The sequence below is a fragment of the Tenrec ecaudatus genome, chromosome 13, assembly GCF_050624435.1.
Source record: "Tenrec ecaudatus isolate mTenEca1 chromosome 13, mTenEca1.hap1, whole genome shotgun sequence".
NCBI lineage: Eukaryota > Metazoa > Chordata > Mammalia > Afrosoricida > Tenrecidae > Tenrec > Tenrec ecaudatus.
Genome location: NC_134542.1, coordinates 1,596,471 through 1,622,233, shown reverse-complemented (window position 1 = coordinate 1,622,233; position 25,763 = coordinate 1,596,471). Strand labels below are relative to the sequence as shown.

The 25,763-nt window shown below is 64.5% G+C and overlaps 2 protein-coding genes across 2 annotated transcripts in view; one reads left to right on the top strand and one right to left on the bottom strand.

Annotated features, from left to right (window-relative positions):
* The first annotated feature begins 1,884 nt into the window (after positions 1 to 1,884).
* GPC1 (glypican 1) lies at positions 1,885 to 23,180 on the top strand. Its single transcript, XM_075529267.1, has 9 exons — positions 1,885 to 2,506; positions 17,416 to 17,574; positions 18,786 to 19,177; positions 19,409 to 19,574; positions 20,143 to 20,273; positions 20,368 to 20,484; positions 20,591 to 20,724; positions 20,897 to 21,072; positions 21,692 to 23,180. The coding sequence occupies exons 1-9, from the start codon at positions 2,341 to 2,343 to the stop codon at positions 21,919 to 21,921; spliced, it is 1,671 nt and encodes a 556-aa protein (XP_075385382.1). The 5' UTR covers positions 1,885 to 2,340; the 3' UTR covers positions 21,922 to 23,180.
* Positions 23,181 to 24,031: 851 nt separating this feature from the next.
* The window catches only part of ANKMY1 (ankyrin repeat and MYND domain containing 1), a 30,197-nt gene continuing 28,465 nt past the window's right edge, over positions 24,032 to 25,763 (bottom strand). Inside the window, exon 17 of the mRNA XM_075530119.1 lies at positions 24,032 to 24,117. Within this exon, the coding sequence (XP_075386234.1) occupies positions 24,032 to 24,117 (86 nt within the window). The remainder of the gene's footprint in view (positions 24,118 to 25,763) is intronic.

Genomic DNA, 25,763 nt, shown 5'->3' with positions numbered 1-25,763 from the left:
AGTCTCCCTGAGACACACACCTGAACTCTGCGGGGGGCCCTGGTGCAGATTAGGCATTGGTCACTAACTGCAGCCCAGACAGATATTCAGTAGAGCATTGACACCCCGGGGTGAGGGGAGCTGTATGTATGGGGGTAGGGTGGGGGGACACACAGCCACCCTCCGTGGGAGGCCTGTGTCCACCCTAAGCCTCGGCTCCTGCTCCTCCCTCCACCCAGCCTCACCCGCCATACCCCAAACCAGGCCAAGGTCCCGGTGACCACCTGCACGGAAAGGACACATGGCTGGAGGTCACCGACCAGGCCCTGGGTGAGGGGCTGCACTGTCCACACAGCCATGGAGAGGGCAGGCTGCCCCTGAACGGCTGGCAGCGCTTCCCACCAAGCAGGACGCCTGCCCCTCCCTGGGGCTGCTGGGGGTCCTGGGACCCAAGCAGGGATGGTGACAGGAATGCCAGTCAGTGTAACCAGAGTCCCAGATCCTGGGTATGTGGTCTGCCCCTCCTCCCCCAGTGCCCCACCCACAGAGAGGATGAGAAGCCCTGCCAGGACCCCAGCGGGCCTCCAGGCGGCAGTGGGCGAGCAGTTGCAAGGGGCGTCCAGGAGGCAAGGGTGGCACCGGGCAGGGCATGTCACAGCAGGCCCTGGCACACAGCAGGCTGAGTCACGAGCAGATGCCTTGGGGAGCTAGGGGCTCCAGGACCGATCACTCCCCAGCTTCTCCTGCCTCAGTGACTCACAGTTCTGTGATGGGGGGAGGGCAGGAGGGGGGCGTGGGCACCGGGACACAGGAGGATGGATGGGATCTTAGGGCTGCCAGCAGAAGACTCAGGAGTCCAGGTGGGACCCCAGGGCACAGTAGAAACCCAGGTCTCTGGTTTTCACGGTATCCTGAGCCGGAGCAGGAGAACCATAACGGTAACAGACAGAGGCATGAGGGTGGTCTGACCCCCACCGCCCACCGCCCCCAGCCCCGCCCATATGCCCGTTAACCCTGGAAATGAACCAGGTGCCCTGACGTCCGCGCTAACTGATGGCGCCCTCAGCTTGGGCAAGAGCCAAAGTGAACCTCCACGGTTAGCAGGGGAGTGGCGCTGGGTAGCTGGCGTCTCCTACCGCCCTTCCTATGCCAGGTGACCACGTGCTGCACTTTTTTGCGGGCCCCCCACTCCCACCCCACAGCACCTGCCGCCCTGAATGCTCAGGCTGTGGCCCAGCCTCTGGCGGACTTCGGGGCCTTTGTCCGGCCGGCAGGGCAGGGCAGGGCAGGGCTGGAAGCGCAGAGTGCAGGGCCAAACCCCGGGTCTGGTCTCTTCCCATGGTCCCGGCCTCACCCCTCGCCCACGTGCGCCTGCTGCCTTGCTGGGCCACTCCGCCTTCTCCCCGATGCTGCAGCGCCTCCATTCCGCTGGGGCGCCATCTGGCCTGGCCCGGGCCCTCCCCGCGCCCGTCTCCTCCCGGGGTCACTGTTCCCACCAGCGTCCAAGCCAACACACGGGCTGGTCTTCCTGGCGCAGCCCGGGGAAGGGGCCAAACCCAGCTTCCAACCCACTAGGGTCTTCCCTCCCAGGCGGCCTCCATACAGGACTGGGTGGGGGCCAGGTCCCCGACATCGCCCCGCGCTACCCCACAGAGGCAGTCGGCGGGACCGGGGCCCGAGGGCCGCTGCACGGGGCGCGGGGGTTGAGGGGTGCTGCAGGGGTGTACGCGGGCCGGCCGGGGCGAGGGCCCACCGCTGCGAGGAGCGGGCCACGGGCAGGGACGGTTGCCAAGCGGTGGGCGGCAGCGGGAGCCCGCTCTGGAGAGCGAAGGATGCCGGTTTAGGTTGGGGGCGGGGAAGCCCCCGATTGGCGGCCGGAAGGCGTGATGTCACGTCCGGCGGGGGAAACCCTGCCTCAGCACCCCTCGCCCCCCGCCCCCGCAGGTGGCGCCCCGCCCTGGGCGCTGGGCGTGGGGGGCGCGCCCTGGGGACCCCGGCCTACCCGGGCCTCGCGTCTCCGCCTCCCGACCCGCCCGAGAGAGCTAGCGAGCCAGCGAGCGGCTGGCGGTCCGGGCCGCCCCGTGCGGCGGAGAAGAGGGGAAGCGCGCCCCGCGCCCCAGACCGCGCCCGCCGCCCCGCCCGCCGCCCCGCCCGCCGCCGAGGGGCCGGGCCGCCGGGGGAGGGCCGACGGGGACCGCGCCGCGCTCTGGGCGCCCGACCTGCGCTGGACCTCGCGCCCCGCGCCGCCGCCGCCGGCTTTGTTGTCGCCGCCGCCTTGGAGCGCGGGCCGCGCTCGCCGGGACCTTGGCGCTGCCCTTCGCGGGCGCCGCGAGCCGGGAGAGGCGCGGGCCCCGGGCCGCCATGGAGTGCCGGGCCCGCGGCTGGTGGCTGCTGTGCGCGCTCGCCGCGCTGGCCGCCTGCGCCGGCGGGGACCCGGCGGGCAAGAGCCGGAGCTGCAGCGAAGTCCGTCAGATCTATGGCGCCAAGGGCTTCAGCCTGAGCGATGTGCCGCAGGCGGAGATCTCGGGTACGTGCGCAGCCGGCCGGGGCACGGGTCCCCACCCCCCACCCCCACGCCGGCCCCGTGTCCCCACCGAGGCCCCGGCCCGGCCCCTTCCCGCCGCAGGGCGGCCCCTGCGCGGCGGTCACCGTCCGTCCGAGTCCCGGGGCCGGCGCGAACGATCGTGGCCCGGGGACCGGGACGACCACACGGCCAGGCGGCTTCTCTGGGAGGCGCCGCTGGTCGCGCCGGGGGCTTCCCGCCGGGTCCCTTGCTAAAGCTGCCTAGGTGGGCTTTGTAAGTCAGCCCCGTTTCTGGGGGCAGTGAGGGCTACAGCGGGGTGAGAAGGCGCTAGTCGGGCGGGACTCGGTGGGCAACTTGTGTCCGTGGTCTCCGCCTGCGTCCCGTCCCGCCTGCGCCTGGTCCCGGGCGCCGCGAGCCCAGCTGCAGGTGGTGGGCGCCCTGGAGCCGCCGGGCCCCGACATTTCTTTGTAAGGGCGCGCGGCGGGCGGCGGGCGGCCGGCGCGGGCCGGGGGAGCTCGTGGCAGGCGTGTGCGGTGTGGGGTGGCGGCCGAGGGCCCCGGACGAACCCCCCGCTGCTGTGTGAAGAGTGCATGGCGGAGTGCAGGGCGCAGTGGGCAGACGATGAAGGGGCTCTCTTGGGGGGTAGGTGGAGTGCTGGATGGGGAGATGGGGGGGGTGTCTCCACAGCCCCCTGTTCCACCATGGACAGACTCCGGACAGGTGCTTGGGAGACCATGAGATTCCCGCCTGATCTCTGGGGGCAAGGTGTCCTGGCCACTGGCTTGCGAATCCACATACACAGCCCTGCCCTTTCCAGCGAACGGCAGACTGCTGACCCCTAGGTCCTGTCCCACCAAGTCCCCCAGAGGGGTGAGCTCTGACCCAGAAGACTTATCATCGCCCCCAGGAAGACCAACTCTGCCTGCCCTGTAGATTTAGTGTGAGGGTCTTTGGGGCTGCCCCTCAGTGCTGAGCTTCAGCTCACTTGGGGGTGGGGGGTGTTGAAGAGGCCCTGCTAGTCCTGATTCCGCTTCAAAACCACCCACGCCCCTCCCACCAACCTCAGCACCCCCGCCCCTCCCCCTCTGCCCTAGCACCCCACAGTCCCCTAGCACACCACTGCCAGTGCTCCCTGAAGCCCCCAAATACCTTCTGCCTGTCCCCCAACAGCTCTGAGCATCCCTCGACCTGAGAACCCCTCTGCCCTTGCACCCTCACAGTCCCCAAAGGCCCCTCTGCCCATTTCCCCCACCACTTCCAAGGACCTCTCTGCCCACACCCCCCACAGCCTCCAAGCACCCTAAGCCTTACTCTCAACCACAGATTGCTGTCCCCAGTTAGGTCAGGTGACAGGGAGTCGGGGCAGCTGCCCAGGGCCAGGAGAACTGAAAGGTGGGCAGATGGAGCCTGTGAAGTGGAGGGATGGGAGTGTGACAGACTGGGTTCTGTTGCCCATGGGTGGGAATGCCCAGGGCAGAGCGTTGGCACCTGTGTGTGCTGGTGAGTGTGACATCAGCAGTTGTCCCCAAGACATGCTGGGCATGGCCTTGTCTGCTCCCACCATGTCCCCAAGAGCCCCCTTAGGTCTCCGGTGCCACGTGGGTAAAGGATCAGGCGGCTCCCCTCCCCCAGAACGCCCAGCCTTGGTCACTCCAGTTGGCACAGCTCAGCCGGCCTCAGCTTTGAGGGTGCCCTCTGGTGGCCACTAGGTGCATGCCAAGCTGGAGCAGAGGGTCTACCTAGTCCAGGGCCAATGAGGGGCAGAGCCGGCACTTAACGGTGCTGGTAGGCTGTGACCACAAAGGGATGGACAGCCCAGCCAGGAAGCAAGCTGGGGCGTCACCATGACTCTGCTGGGGACATTGGAGAGACAGAGCCCAGCAGTCACCCACAGGAGGGACCTGAACGCCTACAGTAGCCTGGTCCTCAGCACCTGCCCTGGGGTCTGCTGGCAGCCCCAAGCCACTGGACCCCCGTGGTTCCCCAGCCATCCACTGGCTTGTCCCAGAGTTGCTTGTGTGCCTGGGGAGACCATTGGAGGCAGGTGACAGGTGTGTGTGTCAAGGTCTTGCGGCCTGGGATGGTGGGCATAGCCCAGCCTGAGGGACGAGGGTCAGTGAGGCTGTGGCTCAGCATTGGGGGACTGGCAGCAGCTGCTCTGTGCCTCCCAGGCCCTGTGCCCTTCTCAAGTCCTGGCAGGGAGGCATGCTGTTCAGAGTTGCACCCTCAGCCCTCCTGCCAAGGTCCATCCCTCCCAGGCCAGAAGGTGGACTGGCTTGATCCCACCAGCTCTGCTTGTGGCCTCAGTGCGACCCAGGCCCCGCGGCCACATGGTCCCCCCTCCCAGGCCAGAAGGTGGGTTGGCTCAGTCCCTCCATCCCTTGGGTCCTGCTTGGAGCCCAGTGGCCACCACAGTGGCAGGTGTGGTTTCATCATCCCAGCACCAGAACCCAGCTCCATATGGGGGGCGGGGCACAGGAGGGAGGGGCACCCAGGGGAGCGGTGATGGGCAGGGCCATCTGGGTGATGTAATGACCGGGGCCCCATGGTGGACCGACCTTTCCTCCCAGTAGGGGGTCTTGCGGCCTCCATACCCTCACTACTGTCGTGGGTCTGTGTCTCCATGTGTGACCTGGGGGGACCCTGAGCCCACCTGGGACCCGACCTGCTCTCCTCCGGCCCCTCCAGCTGCAATGGGGAGGATGCGTCACAAGTTCACTGTTGGCGCGGCTGACCCATCTTAGAGGCCGGGAAACTGGGGTTCCAGAGATTCCCCCAGGGCGCCCGTCCTGGGGTGCTCAGGGAACTGGAACCCAATCTTCCTAAACTTGTGGTCTCCTGCTGCCCACTAAAGCTGGGCCAGGCTGCCCACTGCCAGCCAAGGCTTCGTGAAGCTTTTGCCATGTCCGCCCTTGCTTGGAAGTCCCTGGTTACAGGGGGGCTTCTCTCAGGCACTCACAGTCATTAGTGGCTGCAACGGGCTGCCTGTCCTCCTGCCCCGCCCCCTGCAAGCTCAGGGTGGGGTCCCCATGGCTACCACTGCCCCATGTGTGTAAACCACTGCCCGCTGTGGGCTGTTCTCATGGGTGGTCATCGAGGGGAGAGGCCCCAGTCTGTGGGTAGGGGTGTCAGGCCTGGGAAAGTCCTGCCCAAGGCTGCGGGAGTCTGCTCTCCTCAGACCCAGCCACAAGTGGCTCCGTATCAAGGCTGGAAATGGGGGTCTGGGTGTGGGACAGGCCAGGCCCCTGAGGGGTTCTCCAAGCCTAGACCACAACTGGCTGGAATAGCATGGTGTCGGGTTGCGTGGGACCCTGCACTGTGGGGAATGTAGAGGACCGCGTGAGGGGCTATGTGGTGGGGTGTATTTTGACATGTAGGGGCACTGGCTATGGGATACATTGGGGTGCATTGGGGTGTCCTGTGGTGTATGAAAGGCTGGGGTGCACTGGGGTCCAGTGGGCTGCACTGTGGAGGAGGGCTGGCCCAGAAAGTGGGGGCCAACGCCCACTACTCTGGCTCTAACTGTGATGTTGGTCCGAGACCAGGCCTGGGCAGGTGCTGGGGCAGGGGGTGGCTGGAGGAGGTGCGAGGGAAGGGCATTGAGTCCTTGGGGAGATGTTACCCTGCTGGCAAAAACCCCCCTTCCCACAAAGCTCCAGCCCCGCTACACCCCAGGGAAGGCCCACCTGTAGCAGGTATAAGGAGAGGGATGGCTGTGGAGCCCCACCACCATCTCCAGCCTTCTGGGGGTGTGGCAGCCTGAGGGCACAGGGGACTGTGAGGTGTGCTGGGCTCACACCTGTTTCCCAGGCTGCGCTGCAGGCTGGGCTCCTGCGGGGGTCGCTGGTGTTTCCATGCCACTCATCCCTGATGGCCCTGGCTGGCTGCCCCCTCCCTCCAGCATGGCCTGTGACTGCATCCCTGGGTGGGGGCAAGGGTGCCAGCCCTCGGGGCAGCTTTGGAGGCCCTGGGGATCTGTGGAGGTCTCTGGCGGTGTCTTGTGGCGGTGTCTTCCTGGCACGCTGCCCACCAGGGCCCACCGAGACTCTGCTGCTCATTTGTGCCTGAATGCCCCCTGAGCCCCAAGCTTGGCCGAGTGACAGGGCAGCCCCGGAGCTCTGATGCTCCTGCCCCTGCCGAGTTCTGGACTCTGTCCCTGGGGCCAGGGCTCCGTGTCCCTAAGGAGGGGCACTGCATGACAGCTGGCAGGCTGGGCCTGGCTGGGACTGTGGAGTGGGCAGCAGGCTATTGCCCCGTCCAAGGCATGCCAGCATGCGGCAGATAGTGTGCAGCGGGCCGAGGACCGGGCAGGTGGGAGCTGCCCTGGGTTAGCAACAGAGGGGCCCTGCAGGCAGCCCCACCCTCCATCCCACTTACCCTGATGCCCCAAGAGCCCAGTAAGGTCTCCGGCCTGCACCGGCCAAGTGGCAGAGGTCCCACTAGGCCCTGACACCAGTCAGAACCAGGGTCCTCAGGGTTAGGCATCACATACATAAACCCCCTAGTTCACATGAAGGGGAAACCGAGTCCCAGAGCTTGGCACTGCCACCTGCCTGTTGAGCATGCCTGCCTCCTCTGGCCCCAGTAAGCAGGTCTTAGGGGTGGGCACCTGGGCCCATGCCCCCCATGAGGAGGGGTAGGAGGACAGAAGCACTGGAACCGGCACCCTTGGTGGACTGTTCTGTGGACCTGGCCCCAGGCACAGGGACACATGGCCCAGAGTTCTGGGACATGTCCAGCCTGAGGACAGAGCGCTGGGTGGAGGCCAGGGACACAGAGCTGCCACTGGTACAGAGGAGAGATGAGCAACTAAGAAAGGTCAGAGGGGAGGTCTCTGCCAGCACAGCATCGCTGTCCACTCAGCACCAGGGGCACGGGCTGGGGGCAGGGGCAGCCACACCCAGGGGGCTTCGCAAAGTTGGAGCTAGTCTTGCTGGTGGTACTGCCTGTATTCTCATGAGGGACAGGGAGGGAAAAATTGGCCTTCACCCACCCTCCACCCACTCATCCACCCATTCATTCACCCTCCCATCTACCCACCCACCCATCCTTCCACCCATCCATCCACCCATTCATTTACTCACCCATCCATCCATCCACCCATCTGTCCATCCATCTACCCACCACCCACACATCTACTCACCCATCCATTTATCTATCACCCATCCATTATCCATCTATCATCCATCCCTCTATTAATCTCACAGTGTATTCATCTGTCCATCCTCTCATTCGTCCATCATGTATCAGTCACTAATTCATCACCTTTGATCCACCTGGCTCTCTGTTCACCTATCCATCTATGTTCCCATCTACCCATTACCACCTAGCCACTCCCCCACCCATTGTTTCATTCACTCATTTTATCTTCCTATCTTTTTGTTCAGCCATCCCTCAGCATCCATTCATTTATCAGTCCATCATCCACATTTCCATCCATGTGTCCACCCTCCCTCCTTCTTTCTATTCCCTGCCTTCCACTCACTATGGGCCCCTCCCAGTGCTGGTTTCTGGGTACAGAGATGAACAGCTGCACCCCACATCCCCCACAGGTTCAGGGAGTGGGGAAGTGTCTAATCTGCTTGGAAGGTGGTGTCTGTCCTCAGGGCCATGCCTCCTTGCCGGGGCAGCTTCTGGCGATGGACTGTTGCCCAGCACCCCCAAGGACCAGTTCTGCCCTGCTCCCCCCACAGCTGCTTCCTGGGCTAACCCCAGACTCCAAGAAGAGTGGCCTGGGGCTTCAAGGGCGGAATTCAGTGGGGGCTGCTGAGGTGTCTGTTGCTGACCTGCGTGGGGGGTCAGAAGGTATCCTCAATGTCAGGGCCACTGTGAGTGTTCACACTGCCCTCTGGGGGGAGGCCTGTGTGACGTCCGTACGTCCCCTTGGCGCCCGCCCCTCCTCACAGCAGATCCCCTGCCTGTGACCATCTGTAGACCCTGGGGACAAAGCTGATGCCACCCGCTGCCAGCGTTGGCTCACCTGCTCTCATGGGTCCCTGTTGTCATGGAGCTCGGGACACACTGGACCCATAGACACTTTTAAAGGGACCAACCAGGCTCTCGAGTGGCTCGGCCCCCCTCCTGACCCCATGCCCCAGCGGGGGACTACCTGCCCATGGCACTTGGTGGTTGACGGCCGTGCAGCCTGCCAGTCAGGTGATGTGGCCACCCCATGCAGGCCTCGACTCTGAGACCCAGAGGTGGGCGGGACACTGGCTGGCCTCAAAGATCCTCCCATCCAGTGGGGCTAGAGCCCTAGAGGGCGTAGGTCAGACGGACACTGCTTGCTGACATACCTCCCCAGGGGTAAGGTGGCTGGGGTGATTGTCCCAAGGGCCCCTACAAGTGTCACATGGTGGCGGTGGCTCCTGGCATGGCAGCCTCCAGAGATGCCAGCTGAGCCCCCGTGGGAGACAGGGAACCGGAACCTCAGCAGGAAGGCGCACATCAGAGCCTGGGGCGCGCGGTGGGTACGAGGCCCCTGCTTCAGGGGCCAGGGAAGAGGCAACTCTGGTAGGACAGGCAGGGAGGAGGGCCAACTCGGGTGCCAAAGGGAATTGTTTGTGGTGGCAGGAAGGGAGTTCAGGCCCAGGACAGCGTTTGGGGTTTATCAGTGCGTTCTTACTTAGCTCAGGGATTTACACATTGGGCTGTGAACCACAAGGTCAGCAGTTCAAGCCCACCAGCTGCTCCTCCAGAGAGAGCTGAGGCTGTCTGTGGCCAGGGCCTCCTGCGAGTGTCCGAGGGGCTGGGGGAGGGGGCAGCCAGGGCAGGGAGGTACAGTGAGGTGGTACTAGGGAACTCAGCCTGTTGACAGTAGCCGTGGGCCTCAGTGTCTGGTGTTTTAGAAGTAGATCACCAGGCATTTCTTCTGAGGCGTATTTCAGTCCACAGGCGTCCACCTGCCTGCTGGGCACTGCCCCGGGGACCCGAAACAGAAGTGACACGCAGTTGCTGCCGGCCAGTCAGCCCTGAGCATCAGCTCCAAGAACACCCCTGCACCTGGCACCTCTCACAGGGTGCGCACGGGCCTCTCCCCTGCAGTGGCTGGGCGCAGGCCTCTCCCCTACAGTGGCTGGGCGCGGGCGGGCCGCGTGACTGGGGTGAGGTTTGTGATTTGAACCAGCCATTTGCACACCTGCAGTGAAGCGGATCCGGGTCCTCTGCTGCCACCCTCACAAGACCCTAGCCTGAACAATGGCGTCGGTCGGGCCCTGCCGTGTCCCTGCTGCAGCCAGGGAGAAGGGCTCCCAGGGCCACCGCCCTTATGGAAACAGATGGCCACATGGGTCTCCCAGGGAGCAGTTAGCCACCCGCTGCTTAACCCCCTGCAGGACCAGTGTGCCTTCAGGGGACGTTGCCCATCCAGTCGATGCTGACTCACAGTGACCCAATGGAACAGGGGAGAGCAGCCCATGTGGGCTTCTGAGACTGTCACTCTTGCTGGGAGGTAAAAGCCCATTCTGGGAGGGAGCCGCTGGTGGGCTTGAACCGCTGACCTGGTGATTAGCTGCCCAGGGCATAACCCACTTCGCCAGCAGGGGTCCTTTCTGACTCAGACCCACAAAGACCAAACACTGCCATCAAGTCCATGCTGACTCACAGTGACCCTACAGGACAAGGGGAACTGCCCCGGTGGGTTTCCGAGACCGTAACTATGGGAGTAGAAGGCATGATCATTCTCCTGCAGAGTTGATTGGTGGGTTCGAACTGCTGACCTGGCAGTTGACAGCGCGACAGTAGCCACCCTGCCACCGGGCCTTCTGTGGCAGGTTTCCGAGCTGTCAGTCTGTGCGGGAGCAGAGTCTCACTTCTTCCCGAGGAACGGTTGTTAGGGGACATCACTGTTAGCATCAGCGTTGAACCTCCTGCTCCACCAGCCCCCTTCCCCCGTGTGCTCAGCCACAAAAAAGCAGGGGCTGGTGTGCTCGGAAACCTGCGGGCCTCCCTCCGACCTGCTGAGCGAGACCCCACTTCTTGGGGTGCCTAGAATACAGCAGAGCAGAGACAGGAGCAGGTAGGGGGTGGAGGGTGTTGAGCTGGCCGTGGAGGGCTGAGCTGCAGCTCCCTGGCCTTGAGGTGGATTGTGGAGGTGGGAGCCAGTGAGGGGCAGGTGTGCTCTGCCCATGAAGAGGTTACATCATGACCACCTTGGAGTCTGGGTTCCCAGAGCTGTGGAGCAGTGGGGTGGGAGCCACCCAAGGGGCACCAAGCTGTGTCCTGGGTCTGAGTGGTCGGGTGGCTCGAAGCCCACCCTGTGCTCCCCCTGAGCCACTCCCCTCTCCCAGAGGTAGGGCCCTCAGCAGGTGCAACCAGGCCTCTGCCCCCTTAAGCATCAGTCTGGTGGGCCAGCAGCAGCCAGGGAGGGGGTGCCTCTGAGGGTGGCAGCTCCAGGCAGAGGCTGTGTGAGGCAAGGGCCCCCCTCCAGCCCGAGGGCTGCTGCAGGCACCTCATCATCAACCGCTGGTCACTGGGGGGTGTGCCTGGGCAGGGTGGGTGGGTTAGGTCCCATGTGCCCTGCAGACTGTGGCTCTGTCCGCATCAGCCATGGGAGAGGAAGCCCTGGCATCTCTGCCCAGGTTTCTCGGGGTTCAGAGCAGTTGAAATGCTCAGCATGGGCTTGGAGGTGGACTGTTTTTCAGAAGGTGATCAGTGAGCCAGGGTGCCCTCTGGCGTGAGGACACGGCCACTGAGCCCAGCTTGGACAGCAAGCCTGGGAGCTGGGGAGCCTGGGCACTGCTCCACAGCTGCCACAAGACGCGCTATGGCGCCCTGGTCTTGGGAAGTCGGGAAACTGCAGTACGGGTCAGGGGGGACCTGAGGCCACCCTGACTGTTGCAGTGAGGGAACACCCCCAGTGCTTGGCAACCTTGCAGACACGACCGGGCTGCGCTGCAGGGGAGCTTTTGGACAGCATGCAGTGGAGCCTCAGGCACTCAGGGGTGGGGAGGTCAGGTCGAGGCCCGAGCTGCCGAGGGCCCCAGGCCTGGTCAGCCTGCAGCAGCCACGTCTGCTTTCCCGATCCAGATCACCCGGCCTGCCACCGTCCCCCAGGCCACTAGGCTTCCTACTCAGCTGATAGCTGTGCCTGGTCCCTTGGGGGCTGGCACACTGGAAACCTGAGGAAGCCAGTATCCCACCTGCCCACCTGCTTGGGTCCTCACATGGGGAGCCGGGCAGCAACCAGCCAACCATGAGACCTCACCCACTCATGGAGATGAGAGGGCTTCTGGCCTCCCTTCCCCTCCCCCCTCAGTTGCCTCAGGAGACAGGGGAGGGGGCTCAGTATCTGGCAGATCACTTAGCCCCTGAGCCTTGGTTTTCCCAGCTGTGGAGTGGGTGGGTCTGCCTGGTCGCTGAGATCCTGCTGGTGATGCGGGGCTGGCATGAGGCGGAGAGTGGGGGCATTGTTTCTTCTCAAGATGGGCACCGCCGTCCCCTTCCGACTTCTGGTCAGGGCAGGCTGTGTGTGTGGGGGGGGGGTGTCCGCGCTCCTCCCCGACCCCACAAAGGGAAGTGGGGTCAACAATGAAGCCCAGTGCAGTGTGGTCTTGGAGCACCCACCACTTAGCTTCGTGCCATCTGTCCCAGGGCTGTTCACCTGGGAAACAGCTGCGTATGGGGTGTCGAGTATCTCCCCCTGGAGATGGAATCCTTCCTTACCTGAAATCCACGTGTCCTGGGCGGACACCTGCAGGCCAAGTGGAGCAAGCAGGGTTAGGGAAGCCTGTGCCGGGAAGGCAGGTGACACATGTCCATTCCTGTCCCATCCTCTCTCCCAGGGCCACTGTCTGGGGCAACCAGGGCATCAGCACGGTGGCCCGGAGCCTGGTGTGTCCTGCACTTCTAGACAGTTCGGTGTAAGGACACAAGGGGGGAGGTGCTTAAAGGAGCCCTGATGGCACACTGGCTTAAGCACCAGGCTACTCTTCACAAGGGTGGCAGTTCAAACCCACCAGCCACACGGAGGGAGCACGATGAGGCTGTGTGCTCCGGAAACCCTCGGGGGACTTCTCCCCTACAGGGACCCTGTTGGGGTCTTACCTCCTCCTAGTGGCTTGGTGGCACAGCAGTTCAGATGCTCAGCTGCTCCTGGAATAATGATTTCCAGCTGAGCCCCCTCCCCCACCCACCGTGGGACAGTTATCAGGCCCCGTGGCTTGCTGAGTCAGTCAGATCAGGAGTGGGGTGCTGTGAATGTGACTGCCTTTCCTGCCCCCACTTCTTTCACTCCATCCCTGCTGGCTTCCCCATGGCCCCTAAGGCAGCTCCCCTAGCTGACTGATGGCCTTGAGCCTGTGTCACTGAATTCAAGCCAGCATGGCTCTCCCTGTACTGTGGGTGCATCAGCATAAGTCCTGGCCTGGGGACTGAGCAGGATGGTGCTCCCTCACACACATACAGGTATCCTCCTGGTGAGAGGGAGGGTGCCCACGGGAGTTTGGGGAAGGTCCTCAAAAGGTCAGCCACAGGGAAGGTACTGTGGCCCCAACTAGCTACCAGAGGGGGTGGGGAAAGGCAGGGGGTGGGATGCCAGACAGCAAAGACACAGGATGGAGTCGTAGACCTAGGACCCTCCTCCAAGGCATGCTAATAACTGGGGAGTTGGCTGGAAGGGCCCCAGCCCCTCGGGCAAGTCGGCACCCCCAGGCCCAGTTCCAGTGGCCCAGATGGTCTGTCCACGGGGTCCCTGGAACAGGCTCCTGTCCTGTCGCCTCCTCATAAACACCACCTCCACCACCGCCACACAAGCACATGTCTAAGTACTTTGTTAGAGCGCTCCATCCAGCAAGGCTCGTGGAACTGGCTGCGGGGATTCCGGGACACAGGACCCTGCCCTGCCTTGCCCACTGATGGGAGCTTAGTGGAAGTGATGGAGCCAGGCTTTGCAGTGGGTACTTGCTGGCTGGGAAGGGAAGGGGGTGAACAGGTGTATGGAAAGTGTGGCCAGGCAGGTCCCCAGGTGGGAGGGGCTGGTTTGAGGGACAGAGGTCTAGTCACCAGAGGTGGGAGCGGTGAGAAAAAGGGGCTGGGGGAGCTTGTGGCGCTGGAGCAGCACCATTGGGCTGGCGGTGGCCCCTCTTCAGCGCCTAGAAACTTGACCCCACGCACACCCAGCCCTGGCGTGGCCCGGCCCCAGGTCTGCGCGGCGAGGAGAGGGGCTGCGCTCAGGGCGCCCCCTGCGGTTTCCAGGGAGACGACGGCGGCAACGCAAGCGCGCGGCGGGCTGCGGGTGGCGGGCGCGCGCGGGGAGCCACCGCCCCTCGGCCATGCGCGCCAGTGCGGCTGCGGCGCTGCCCTGGGCGGCGGCGACCGGAGTCCTCGCAGCGCCCCGCCATCGCAGCCGCCCGCGCCGCTCGCCCTCCGGCGCCTGCCCGGCCACAGCCTGCAGTCCTGCGCGCACGCACCGCCGCAGCCGGGGACGCCACGGATGGCGCCGCTCTCACCGCCGCGAAGGGGTTCCGAGCGTCGGCCGGGTGGCGCCCGCGGAGCTGGGAGCCTCTGGGTGATCCTGCCCCACTGCCCTCGCCATCTCCCGCCGTCGCCGCTGCTCCCCAAGCCTGGCCAACCCCGGACCCCTCCTCTCCACCCTGGTCCCCTGTCCCGGCCCTCCCCTTCCACGGCGTTCTCCCGCACCCCTCCGTCCCCTCCGCCGCCGGGGACCCTCCCAGCCTGCCAGCCTCCAACCCTCATCCATCTTCATCACCCTCGCCCGGGTCCCCGCGGCGTCCCCGCCCCTCGCCTGCCGCAGCCCCCTTCCTGCGACAAGCCCCCCTTCCTGTGGCCCTCAGACCCATCTCCTCGCCCGCCGCACCCACTGCGGCAGCCCCTCGCTCGCCAATCGCGGCGCCCTCGCCCTTCCCCCTAGCCTGCCGCAGCCCCCTCCCCACGACGCGCCCTCTGCGCCAGCGCCCACTGTGCCGCCTGCCCTGGCTGCCCACCCCCTACACCCCAGGCCCAGCCTCCCGCCGGATGCGGCCTGGACCTGTCTGCGCTGGTCGCCCGCGTAGACAGTAGCGAGTGGCTGGAGCCCCGCGCTGGCCTGGGGGGCGGACCCTCCCACTTTGGGGGTCGCAGCGCATGGCGGAGGCTCTGGCAGCCGAGGGGCTTCTTGGTGACACTGTCAATGGTGGCGGGTCGTTGGTGAGGTTGTGGGGAGGAGAGGCTGCGGATAGTCTTTCAGAGGCTGGTGGGTCAGTACAGAGCCGGGGAGGGGGGCAGGGACCTGCCGGAGGGTGGGCTTCTTAGGAGGAGCGGGAGATTAGAAGGGCGATCTGGAGTTTGGGTAGGGGCGAGGCACCTGCCATTTACCAAGCCCCGCCCCCTTAAGCAGGCTGGGGGGCATTCTGGAAGGGTCTTAGAGCCCTCCCCCAGCGCAGAGAGGGGAGGGTTGCGACCTGCCTAGCCTGGTCCCTGCCTGGCTTTTGGCCCCTTGTCTGCGGGGCTCCATGCCACCAAGCCCCCGTCACCGCAGCGCAGACCCGTGGCCAATGGGCTGGTCTGCGCTGCATTCCAGGGCGGCTGGGGAGGGGGCTGAGTAGTTTGTGAGGGGAAGAAATGGCAGCTCCTAACGAGGTCTCCCTTGGCGGGGGTCAGCCACCGGCCCTGGACGGAAAGGTGTGTGGCCACACCTGAGGCGGGCTGCTGGGCGGGCTGCTGGGGGGATCGGGACTGCAGTGCTGGATGACAACTGATGACAGATGGGAGGGGGGTCCTAGGAACGGGCTCCCCCCTCAAGTGGCCAGAGGGGTGAGCAGACAGAATGGGCAATGACTTGGTGAGGACGAGGGACGGGGTGATTCTTGAAGGACAGGTTGGGGATCAGGGAGGCAGCATGCACCTCCCTGACCAGGGGCCTGTTCAGGAGCAGTGGGGGGTTGAGGTTTGAGGGGCTTGGAGTTAGTGGGCACATGACAGCCCCTGGCTGGGTGCGCAATGTTGCTGAGATGGAGGAAAGGCACAGCCCAGTGTCAGTTTGTGGGGAAGGAGCCCTGGGAGGAGAGGCACTGGGTCCTTAGGAAGGGGGACTGCTATGGGACACACTGTTTAGGAGTATTGCCCTGGAGGGGGATCTCCTTGGCAGTTGACGGGGGCGCGGGGGGGAGCCGGGATGGACGTGGGGCAGTTTGGAATGCCACCTGTGGAATTGTGCTAGGTGGTAGACCCCTGCACAAGCTCCCTACCCCCACCCCAAGACAGCACTCCAGCCCAGACGTGCCCCTCCCAGTGCTGGAAGCTCCCTCCCTCCCAGTGAGCACATCCCTGCGCTTCCTTGGAGGAGGAGGGGGCCAGCACCCCTAGGTGACCTGCCGGCTAGACATGGGGTCCCCAGGGCTCCACAGGAGGGGAGCAGAGAGCTTTGGGCTCCATCTACATCTGCCCTGCCCCGCCTTGGGCCATGGGTGCAGCCTCCAGGGCCTCAGGCCGGCGCCCAGGCTCTGGCTCCGTGTCTTCACTCCCGTAACTGTCTGAGGAGGGAGGGAGGGACGGGGGCTGTGCTGGGGCGGCTGGAACAGCACAGGCCACTGGACCGGCTGGGTGAGGTGACCAAGCAGTGAGGGGGGTGGACAGGCTGGCAGTGCCAGGGATTGGGCAGAGCTCTCTGTAGGAGTGACTGCCCCTCCTCTCATGGCTAGTGCCTGAGCACTATCCCTCCAGGGGGCCAGGAGGGAGGAGCCAGCAGGGATGGCGGAAAGCCTTGGGGGTTTCTGGGTTCTGGACCAGCTCAAGGTTAGGGTCTGCCTGGAGGGGTGTCCACCAGAGCCACCACCCACTGCCTGTGACTCTGAAATCTTCACCCAGAAGCCAATTGCGACCCCCCACTCCCCACCGAGACCCTCTGCCCACTGAGACCTCCAGAGCCCCTTGAGCCCACCAAGACCCTTGAGCCCAGGTTCCAAGCCTCAGAATGGTCCTCAGCAGTCCCTGATGGAGGCTGGCTGGTCCCCATTGCTGTCCCTGTATCTGTCACAGCCACTCAGCAGGCAAGAGGGTAGCTGGGCCGACACTCACCTGTGCTCCCTTGACCAGACCCAGGTTGGGGATCAGGTCTCAGCCCTCAGGGACCCCTGCCTGCTCCAGGTCAGTCCCACCTGGGCCAGGAGTCACAGAGGGCCCCTCGGATGGATACCCCCAGCAGGGACCACATGGCTCCTAATGTAGAGTCCTAAGGAGGGCTGGGGGGAGGGGACGGGAAGGGAATGAGACTTGCCCTGGGGTCTTGGTAGTGGCCATCATGGGCCTCTCCTTTCCCCTTCGATTCCCATGTCCCAGACCAGTAGCCCCCTTCTTGCTGACCCTCCCCTTCCCTAGGATGCCCACGCCACTCCCTCTCATGGCCCCAGACAACGGGGTCTCTCAGGAAGGTGGGGAAGGGGGAGCTGCCCAAGGCCCAGACCGCATCATGGGGAGGGGTCACCTCTGAGATGGACCCACCTATTGCCCTGACTAACCAGCTGCCCCCAGGCACTACTGCACGTATCCCCCGGCCCTGCCACCAGATGCTCTGAGGTGGACAGCACACACTCAGAGCCCCCAGCCTGAGACCTCATGCCCCACTGGAAGAAACGGCGGAGGGTCTGGGTGGCACCTCCACGTCCACCTGTCCCCGCAGGAGCAGTGGCCAGCCAGCTCAGACCCATGCTCCCCATCCTTGGTCACTGGCCGCTCTCTGTCCTGGGCTGGGCCTGCTCTGGAAGCCGAGTCTGAGTCCAGGCCCCGGGCTGCCTGACTCTCAGTGAGGGTCTCCATGGCCTCCCCCAGAGCCAGCCCTCTGCCTGGGTTACAGAGGGGACCTCCTTTCCCATAGGGGGTGGCAGGGATCAGGTGCTGGTCTCAGCCCCCCTTTCATCTTGAGACCCTTCAGTCAACAGCTCCTTAGCCCCTCCCTGACCCAGCCCCCCCACACACAGGTGAGCACCTGCGGGTCTGCCCTCAGAGTTACACCTGCTGCACCAGCCACATGGAGGAGAACCTGGCCAACCGCAGTCGCACTGAGTTGGAGAGTGGGCTCCGAGACAGCGGCCGGGCCCTGCAGGCCACGCTCTCCGCCCAACTGTGGGCCATGGACGGTGGGTCCCGGGCCTGGGGTAGGGGAGTGAGTTCTTACTTTCAGCAGATACCCCCCAAGATAGGGGGGCAGTTAGAAGAGGGGCTGGACAGGGGGTTCCCAGGCCCTGGTGTTGGCCCCTGCATGGGGGTGGGGCGTGTCACAAGAAGAGACCTGCTGGGATGGCCCTGGCCCTGGGTGATGCATCAGCCCCCTGCTGTGGGGCTGCAGAGCTCAGTAAGGGTGTCCTGGGCAGGAATGGGCCTTGGCCTTTGCTGGGGCAGGGGGCCCCACAGACCAGGGAGGGGGGCCAGGGGCAGGGTTGCCAGTGTAGCCTTCCATAGATCAGCCAGTCAAGAGCGGCTAGGGGAGCTGGTTGCAGCATGGGCAGGTGGGCTAGACTGGGCAGGTGACAGCAGGCGTGGCCCCAGCCAGGGTGTGAGTGGTGCTGTGGAGGGGTGCAGGGGAGGTTGGAGGGAGCCCTGGCCTGGGTAGTGTGCAGTGTCAGGTAAACCTGCTCCAGGGAGCCCTCACTACTTCTTTCTCCATTCTTCCATGCATCCCCTGCCTGGACCTTAGCAGGGGGTCCAGAGACAGGTGAACCATTCACCCAGCCCCCACTCCAGCCTGCTCCACCCTCAGCCTGGCCCTGCCATGCCCCTTGCCTCCCCTCCCCTCCCCCACCCCACCCCTCACCAGAATTGGTCTCGGTGGCACTGCTGCCCCCTCAGACTCTTCACACTTGCCACCTCCTTGTGCCAGGCCAGGGTGCCCACCCACTTCCCGCCCACTGCAGCAAGGTGCCCCTCAAGGTCCCCAGGGGGCAAGCAGCTGTCCAGGTCTCCATAGCCCGAGTTTGAACTGCCGGCTCCTGTAGCCCCTCTCCTAGTCAGGCCAGGGCTCTGCCCTTGGGCCTTCCCCAAGGTCCCTCAGGGCTGGGGTGGGGACCGGCCTGAAGAGCTGCAGCTGCACCCAGGGTGGGACCTAGGACTCCCACCTCACAGCGCTGCAGAGGGAGCACCTTCCAGGCACCCAGCAACGTCCCAGTTTCAAGCAGCACCCTTGTCGCCAAGCCCACTCCCAACCACCCATGTGCCCTGTGGGCTGCCAGCGGCTGGTGGGTGGGAAGTGGGACTCCTGGTCAAGGAGCCTGTGGGCGGGGTCCAACCTTTGGGGTCGCAGCAGCTTGTGGGCATCCCAGCCGCAGCCCCTCAGGCCCCTCCCTTGCCGCAGACTACTTCCAGCGCCTGCTGAACGGCTCAGAGCGGGCGCTGCAGGACACCTTCCCCAGCGCCTTCGGGGACCTGTATACGCAGAACACCAAGGCCTTCGGCGACCTGTACGCCGAGCTGCGCCTCTACTACCGCGGCGCCAGCCTGCAGCTGGAGGAGACTCTGGCTGAGTTCTGGGCCCGCCTGCTCGAGCGCCTCTTCAAGCAGCTGCACCCCCGGCTGCTGCTGCCCGACGACTACATGGACTGCCTGGGCAAGCAGGCCGAGACCCTGCAGCCCTTTGGGGACGCCCCGCGTGAGCTGCGCCTGCGCGCCACCCGTGCCTTCGTGGCCGCACGCGCCTTCGTGCAAGGCCTGGGTGTGGCCAGCGACGTGGTCCGGAAGGTGTCCCAGGTGGGTCAGGCGAGCGCCTGAGGCTCAGTCAGCCCCCAGTAGAGGTCCAGGGACCCATAGGGGAAGGAGGGCAGTGCCCCCCTCATTAGCTGTCACCACCAACCTCAAAGCCTCAGTTTCCCCATCTGCATGGTGGGTGGTCTCGCTGCCCTGTCGCCATGCCCCTTAGCAGCTGTTCAGATGAGTGAACAGGGTCAGCCCGACACCACAGTCAGTTTGTCTGCGCCCCAGGTCCCCCTGAGTCCCGAGTGTTCGAGGGCCGTCATGAAACTGGTCTACTGTGCCCACTGCCTGGGAGTACCTGGTGCCCGGCCCTGCCCCAACTATTGCCACAACGTGCTCAAAGGCTGCCTGGCCAACCAGGCCGACCTGGATGCTGAGTGGAGGAACCTTCTAGGTAAGCCGTCTTTATTCTCAGCCCACAGCAAGGGCCACCAGGAGAGGCACTGGCTGCCCTCGGGGGCTGGGCACCCTCACCCCATGTGCTAGACCTCTGGGAGGCTGCAGGAGAGGGAGGGGAGACCTTTCGGGAAGCAGGGGAGATGCTGACCTGCCCCCGGAGGGCAGGACCAGGGTGGGGACTCAGGGTGCGGCAGGTGTCTGGGAGGCGGGCCGGTGGGATCAGGGTATTTTGAGGGCAGCCATGACACAGGCCAGCCCACACACCCACATGTGAGTGACATGTGGTACCTACACATGGGTCTCAGCACCTGTATGTGCTAGCACACACGTGAGCCAGGGGGCGCATGCGTTCCCATGAGGGGGGTGCCATGGGCAGGCCCGCTCCGACATGGGGGTGTGGCTCCAGGCAGGTCGACCTGCCTGAGGTCACGGAGGGGCCAGCCTGGTTCGGGGCCTGTGCTATGGGGACAGCACTGCTGACAGACACAGGGTCATGCTCGTGCCTGTGTGTGCGTGCGCGTACGTGTGCGTGCGTGCGTGCGTGCGTGCGCTTGCCCCGCCAGACTCCATGGTGCTCATCACCAACAAGTTCTGGGGCCCATCGGGTTCGGAGTCTGTCATCAGCGGCGTGCACATGTGGCTGGCCGAGGCCATCTCTGCCCTCCTGGACGGCAAGGACAGCCTCACGGCCAAGGTGCGGCAGGCGGGGGTGGAGGGCCAGGAGCGCCTCTGATGTGGCCCCTCCTGGGCCTGAGGCACCCTCCTGGGCCCCTATGGTATCTCCCCAGGTCATCCAAGGCTGCGGGAACCCCAAGGTGAATCCCCAGGTCGCTGGGCCAGAGGAGCAACGCCACCGCGGCAAGATTGACCTACAGAAGCACCCCACGAATGAGCTGGAGAAGCTGGTGAGGAAACCCCCTGCCCCAGGGGCCAGTCTGAGTCTTTGGCTGGGGGAGGGGAGAGGGGTGGCTTACTGGCCTGGACCACCCAGCAGCTGCTCATTGCCCACAGGTCTCCGAGGCCAAGGCCCAGCTCCGTGACGTGCAGGACTTCTGGGTCAGCCTCCCAGGGACTCTGTGCAGCGAGAGGGTGGCTGTCAGCACGGCCAGTGACGACCGTTGCTGGAACGGGATGACCAAGGGCCGGTGAGCTGCCCACCGTGGAGCCCCTGGGGGCCCAGGACACCCAGCTGAAGGAGGGGCAGCTACCCCTCAGCAGTGCGAGGGTGTTGGGGGGCTGGGACCCCCTCCCAGGCAGGCAATACTAGGGGCCAGCCCTTCCTTGTCTCACACGAGGGCTCTGCACATCCCGCCCCAGGTACCTACCAGAGGTGATGGGGGATGGCCTGGCCAACCAGATCAACAACCCCGAGGTGGAGGTGGACATCACTAAACCGGACATGGCCATCCGGCAGCAGATCATGCAGTTGAAGATCATGACCAACCGGCTGCGCAGTGCCTACAATGGCAAGGATGTGGACTTCCAGGACGCCAGTGAGGGGCAGCGATGGAGGGCAGGGCTGATGGGAGGGCGGGGCCTGTGAGTGGGCGGGGCTGGTTGGTGTGCTGGGTTGTGAGGGCCTGTTAGTGAGCTGGGCTGGCCGTAGGGCGGAATCCGTGGATGGGCAAGGCCAAAGGAGAGCAGGAACCCCATCAAGCTGGAGGGGGGCAGAAAGGGAAGAAGAGAGGGGCAGGACCATCTGGGATGGAGGTGGGACCACCTTGCCGGCGGACTGCTGCCGGGCATCTAGAGGGCAATGGAGGTAGGGCTGCTCAGACTCGGGGTGGAGGGCGCAAGGGTGGGCCCAGGTGAGGATGGGCAGGAGCAGGCTAGTGGGGTATAGGAAAAGGAAGCGGGGCCTTCCAGGACACCCCCAACTGGGCTTTGTGAGCCACTTCGCCCTGGCGTTCTTGCCTGGACATGGACCACAAGCCACCCTACCCCGAGTACCTACACCTGGACTCCCAAGTGGGGGCCATGGCTGGGGTCCCGTGAGCACCATGTGGGCCGGATGGAGAGGATGAGGGTTGAGATAACTCCCGGATTCAGCATGGGGATCCTCGGGGAGGGGGCGCTGGCCCCCGCAGGCCACCTGACCCTGCGCTTCCACAGGTGATGATGGCAGTGGCTCGGGCAGTGGCGGCGGTTGCCCCGATGACATCTGCGGACGGAGGGCCAACAAGAAGGACTCCAGTCCTCGGACGACAGCGACGCACGCCCTGCCCGGCCTGTCTGAGCAGGAGGGCTCGGCCTCGGATGCCATCGACCCTCGACCCAGGACACCCTTGCTGCTCCTGTCCCTTCTTTTGGTCATCGCAGCCGCCAGGCCCCGGGGGCGGTAATGCAGCTGATGCCAGGACTGGGGCCCAGGACTGACTTTACCCTAAAGCCAAACAGACACTATTTAACTCCCCTGGTGATTCTGCGCTGGGGGGAGAGGGGGCCTCAGGGGATTAGGCCCCCAGATCCAGCCTCACCACCCTGGCTTGTCACCCCTAGGGGCCCTCAGGTCAGCCGGGCATTAGTGCCCCCAAAGCCATGTACTCCAGGGACCTCAGGGGCACGGTGGCCGCCTCCCGCCTGCACGTGCCCACCCCTTGCCCCACCCCTCAGCCCCACCCCATCATGGAGAAGAGCGCCCCCCTCCCCCCGTGCCTTCCCGCCCCTCCTCCCACGCTGGGAGCGAGAGACCTCAGGGCCCCCTGGGCCACCCCTGGCCCAAGAGGTACAGTCCTTGAGCTATGCATGACACCGGCCTCGAGGGTGGTCCTCGGAAAGGCCTGATTCGGCCGCCAGTGAGAGCCAGTCCTTCCTTACCTGCCAGCCAGGCTGCTGTCACCACCGGCTTCTGGGTTGTGGGGGGGGTTTCTTCCACTCACCCCTGAAAGCAGGCCCACCTGCTGCCACCACAGACTACTCCTCTTAACTATAGGCCTATCTGCTACCACCCCGCCCAAGGCCAGGCAGCTCAGGCCACACCACTGGCCAAGGCTCCTGTGACCTCTGGGTCAGCCAGTGACAGTAGCGCTGGGGCGAAGGTGGGGGTGGGGCACTGTTAAAGGGCTTGTGTATGGCCATCCCTTGGCAGCCCCTCCTGACACACACACACACACACGTGCGCACACACGCAAGATATCCGGGAACAGCTGCCCTTTGACCCACAGTCGGGGCTCACTCAGCTGCTCCAACCGACCGCTCCTCCCCAGGTCAGGGGCTGGGGGCAGGCTGCTCAGCTGTTTCCTTTCCCCTCTGGCAGTGTTTAGTATCATAGTGGGGGTGGGGGGCCTGCTCTCTGGAATGGGGCCCAGCCCCCACAGTGAACCCCCACCCCCTACAGCAGCCCTGACTTACAGGCCTGGCCCTCCTTCCCGCAGACTCCAGGCCAGTGGGGCCTTGTGCCAGGACAGGGCTTGTGCCTGCAGTGACCCACCAAAGGGACTAGACACTGGCCCTACCCTCCAAGGGACTCGGCCTTGGCTGCTGACGCCTGGGCAGCCCGGCCAGGGCATCCTGCCTCCTGTAGGGGTCTCCCAGGGGCCCCTGCCTTGTTCGTCAGCAGGGTCAGTGTGCTCTTGTATGAATAAAGACCAGTGACTTGCAAGGGCACCAGACTGCTTATCCCTGTGCCCCGTGCATCCCATTGCCTTGCACTTTTGGTGTATGGGAGCAGGTGGGGGTTGGTGTGAACTTGGGAGGACATTGGACATGACTACCCTGGCAGTGTGGCTGGGATTTCTCTGTATAGGGTGCATCCTGAGAGCACGTCAGCGCATACAAGTCTCCATCTCACCCTTCCCTGGAGAAGACAAGGCCAGGGCAGAAGCCCCATGTGGCTCCTGCAGACATGGGTGGGGACAGCATTGTCTGGGCCTCAAGAGTGACCTGGTGGTCCTGTTCACAAGCCCTCCCCATCCATGCCCCTGAGGCCACATTGGAGAGCCACATGCCCCACGCTGTGAGCAGAGGTCTCACGCCAGCTGACTGGCCAAAGTCTCCCAGCCCCTGCTGACCCAACAGGGCACCTACAGTCCCACCCAGCTGCACCCTGTGGAGTCCCCTGCTTTGGAGGGCCGGGAGGCTAGCCGATACATGCGGGAGCAGGATCCCAACTCCAGCAACACGCTGGCCACTTTATTTGAGACACATCACCCACAGGGGACATGTTACAGTATCTCCATTCAACCATGGCCCCGCTTGAGGGTCAGAAACCAAACACCACCCACGCCAAGGGCAGTGGACAGTTCCCTGGGGTATAGTGCCACCGTGCGGTTCCGCCCGCCTGACCCTCCAGGGCCCCTCCACAGGCAACTCCTCCATGCCCTCTGACCCGTCCACGGAACCTGCAGGGCTGGAAGCTTCAGGAGGGGAGGCGGGCATGTCGCGGGGCCTGGTGCACCCCTCGCTGCAGGTGGGTGGCCTGTGCTCCCGCCCGGCCCTGGCGTGCCTCACTGGTCATTGCAGTTGGGAGTATCGAACCCTCTGGTACACCTTGGAGATGGGCTGCCGGACCTGGAAGTTCAATGTCATGAGCCTTTTCCCTGTTGGGAGGGTTGGTACAAGTGAGGCTCTCAGGGTTGAGGGCCATGCCCATGGCCCTCCACAACGCTTGCATGCAAGCCCAGCTGCCCCATCGCCACTGCTCTCCTGAAGGGGCATTGGCCACAGCTGGGCCCCAGACCACCTCCCGCTGGCACTGCCCTCAGCCAGCTGGGTGTGCCTGCAGCCTGCCTGAGGTGGGTCCTATGCTTGCCCTGTAATGGGTGGTCGCGTACCCCCACACACACACATATACACGGGTCTTCATGCCCACACTGCTCCCACTGACCTGCCTACTCTCTTGGCCACTCTGCCCCCCAGGGGACAGGCCCCTCTCCAGGGAGTAGGCCGACTAAATGCAGGTTCTAACAGCCCTCAGTCCACCTTCCCAGCTCTGGGGTCGGGGATGTCTGGGGCACCAGCAAAAACCAGCTGAGAAGGCCCTGCATGGGACCCCGAGGCTCAGGTACCCCAGGAGGGAGGAGCCCCACAGACATGAGTCTCCCTCAGCCAAAGTGAAGCGTACCCCTAAACGCCTCCCCTTCCTTCCTGGACCCAAAATGGGGCCAGCCCGGTTCCCTGCGGAGCCCATCTCCTCCCCCACAAGACAGGCCGGGAGTGGAGGGTGGGGGGTCAGGACTGATACTGCACAGCATCCAGCAGGGTCTCCCCAGAGGTGCCTAGGAATGGGATGAGACACGCACCCAATGTGGGAGTTGTGGGGGACAGGTGTGCAGACAACTTCCTGCCATCTAGTGGATGCCGACTCAAGAGACTTCACAGCCAGGGTAGACCGTCCCCGTGGGGTTGTGAGACGCACTCTGGCTGAGTGGGAGGGAGCAAGCAGGCCGATGCCTAACCACTGTGCCACCAGGGCACCTGGCGCACTCACCAGATGCAGGGAGATGTGAACATCTGAAGACCTGCCACGCACGCTCAGGTGCCCAGGAGAACAGGCCCTTCCAGAGGCCTGGCGGGCCCCTGAAAGGTACAGAGGCCCACACCCACTGTCTGAGGGCAGAGCCACAGGAGGGGACCCGAGGCGGTGACACATGTATCCTGAGGGTCCCCCTTGAGGCACATGGGGATCCTGCAGAGGTGAGGCTCTAGGGAAACCTCCCAAGGTGCCAAACTCCCCAGGGTGGGCTGAGGGTGCTCCCCGGGCCCTTTGCTACTGCCGTCTCCTCTGAAAACCACAGGTCTGGGGCTGCCTCACACCGACAACACCACCTCCCATGGGCATTTGGTCCCTTCATGTCTGTGGCACATGGTAGTCGTTCCTACATGGTGTCAAAATGTCTCTCCTGCCGTGGGACCCTTCGCAGGCAGCAGAACATCATTTACGTCACTGGGGACCCCTAAAATGTGTGACTCCGAGGTCTGAGCCCCCCTCCCTTTGCCGTATCTCCTAGCCCAAAGGATCAAACCACCCCCTCCCAAAAAAAACGGAATTGAGGCCATAAGTTAAGAGAGAAATTTTCAGAAATAGCAAGAGTCAGAATGAGGTGTGAAAAGACCAAGACCTGCGTACGCTGCCCCTGCACACCTGCAGGACACAGGGAGGGGGCCTGACTAGATGGGCTGCAGGGAGCGGGCCAAGGCTTCCAGCTGGGCCTCAGGAAGGTGGGTGATATGGCTGAGATGTGGG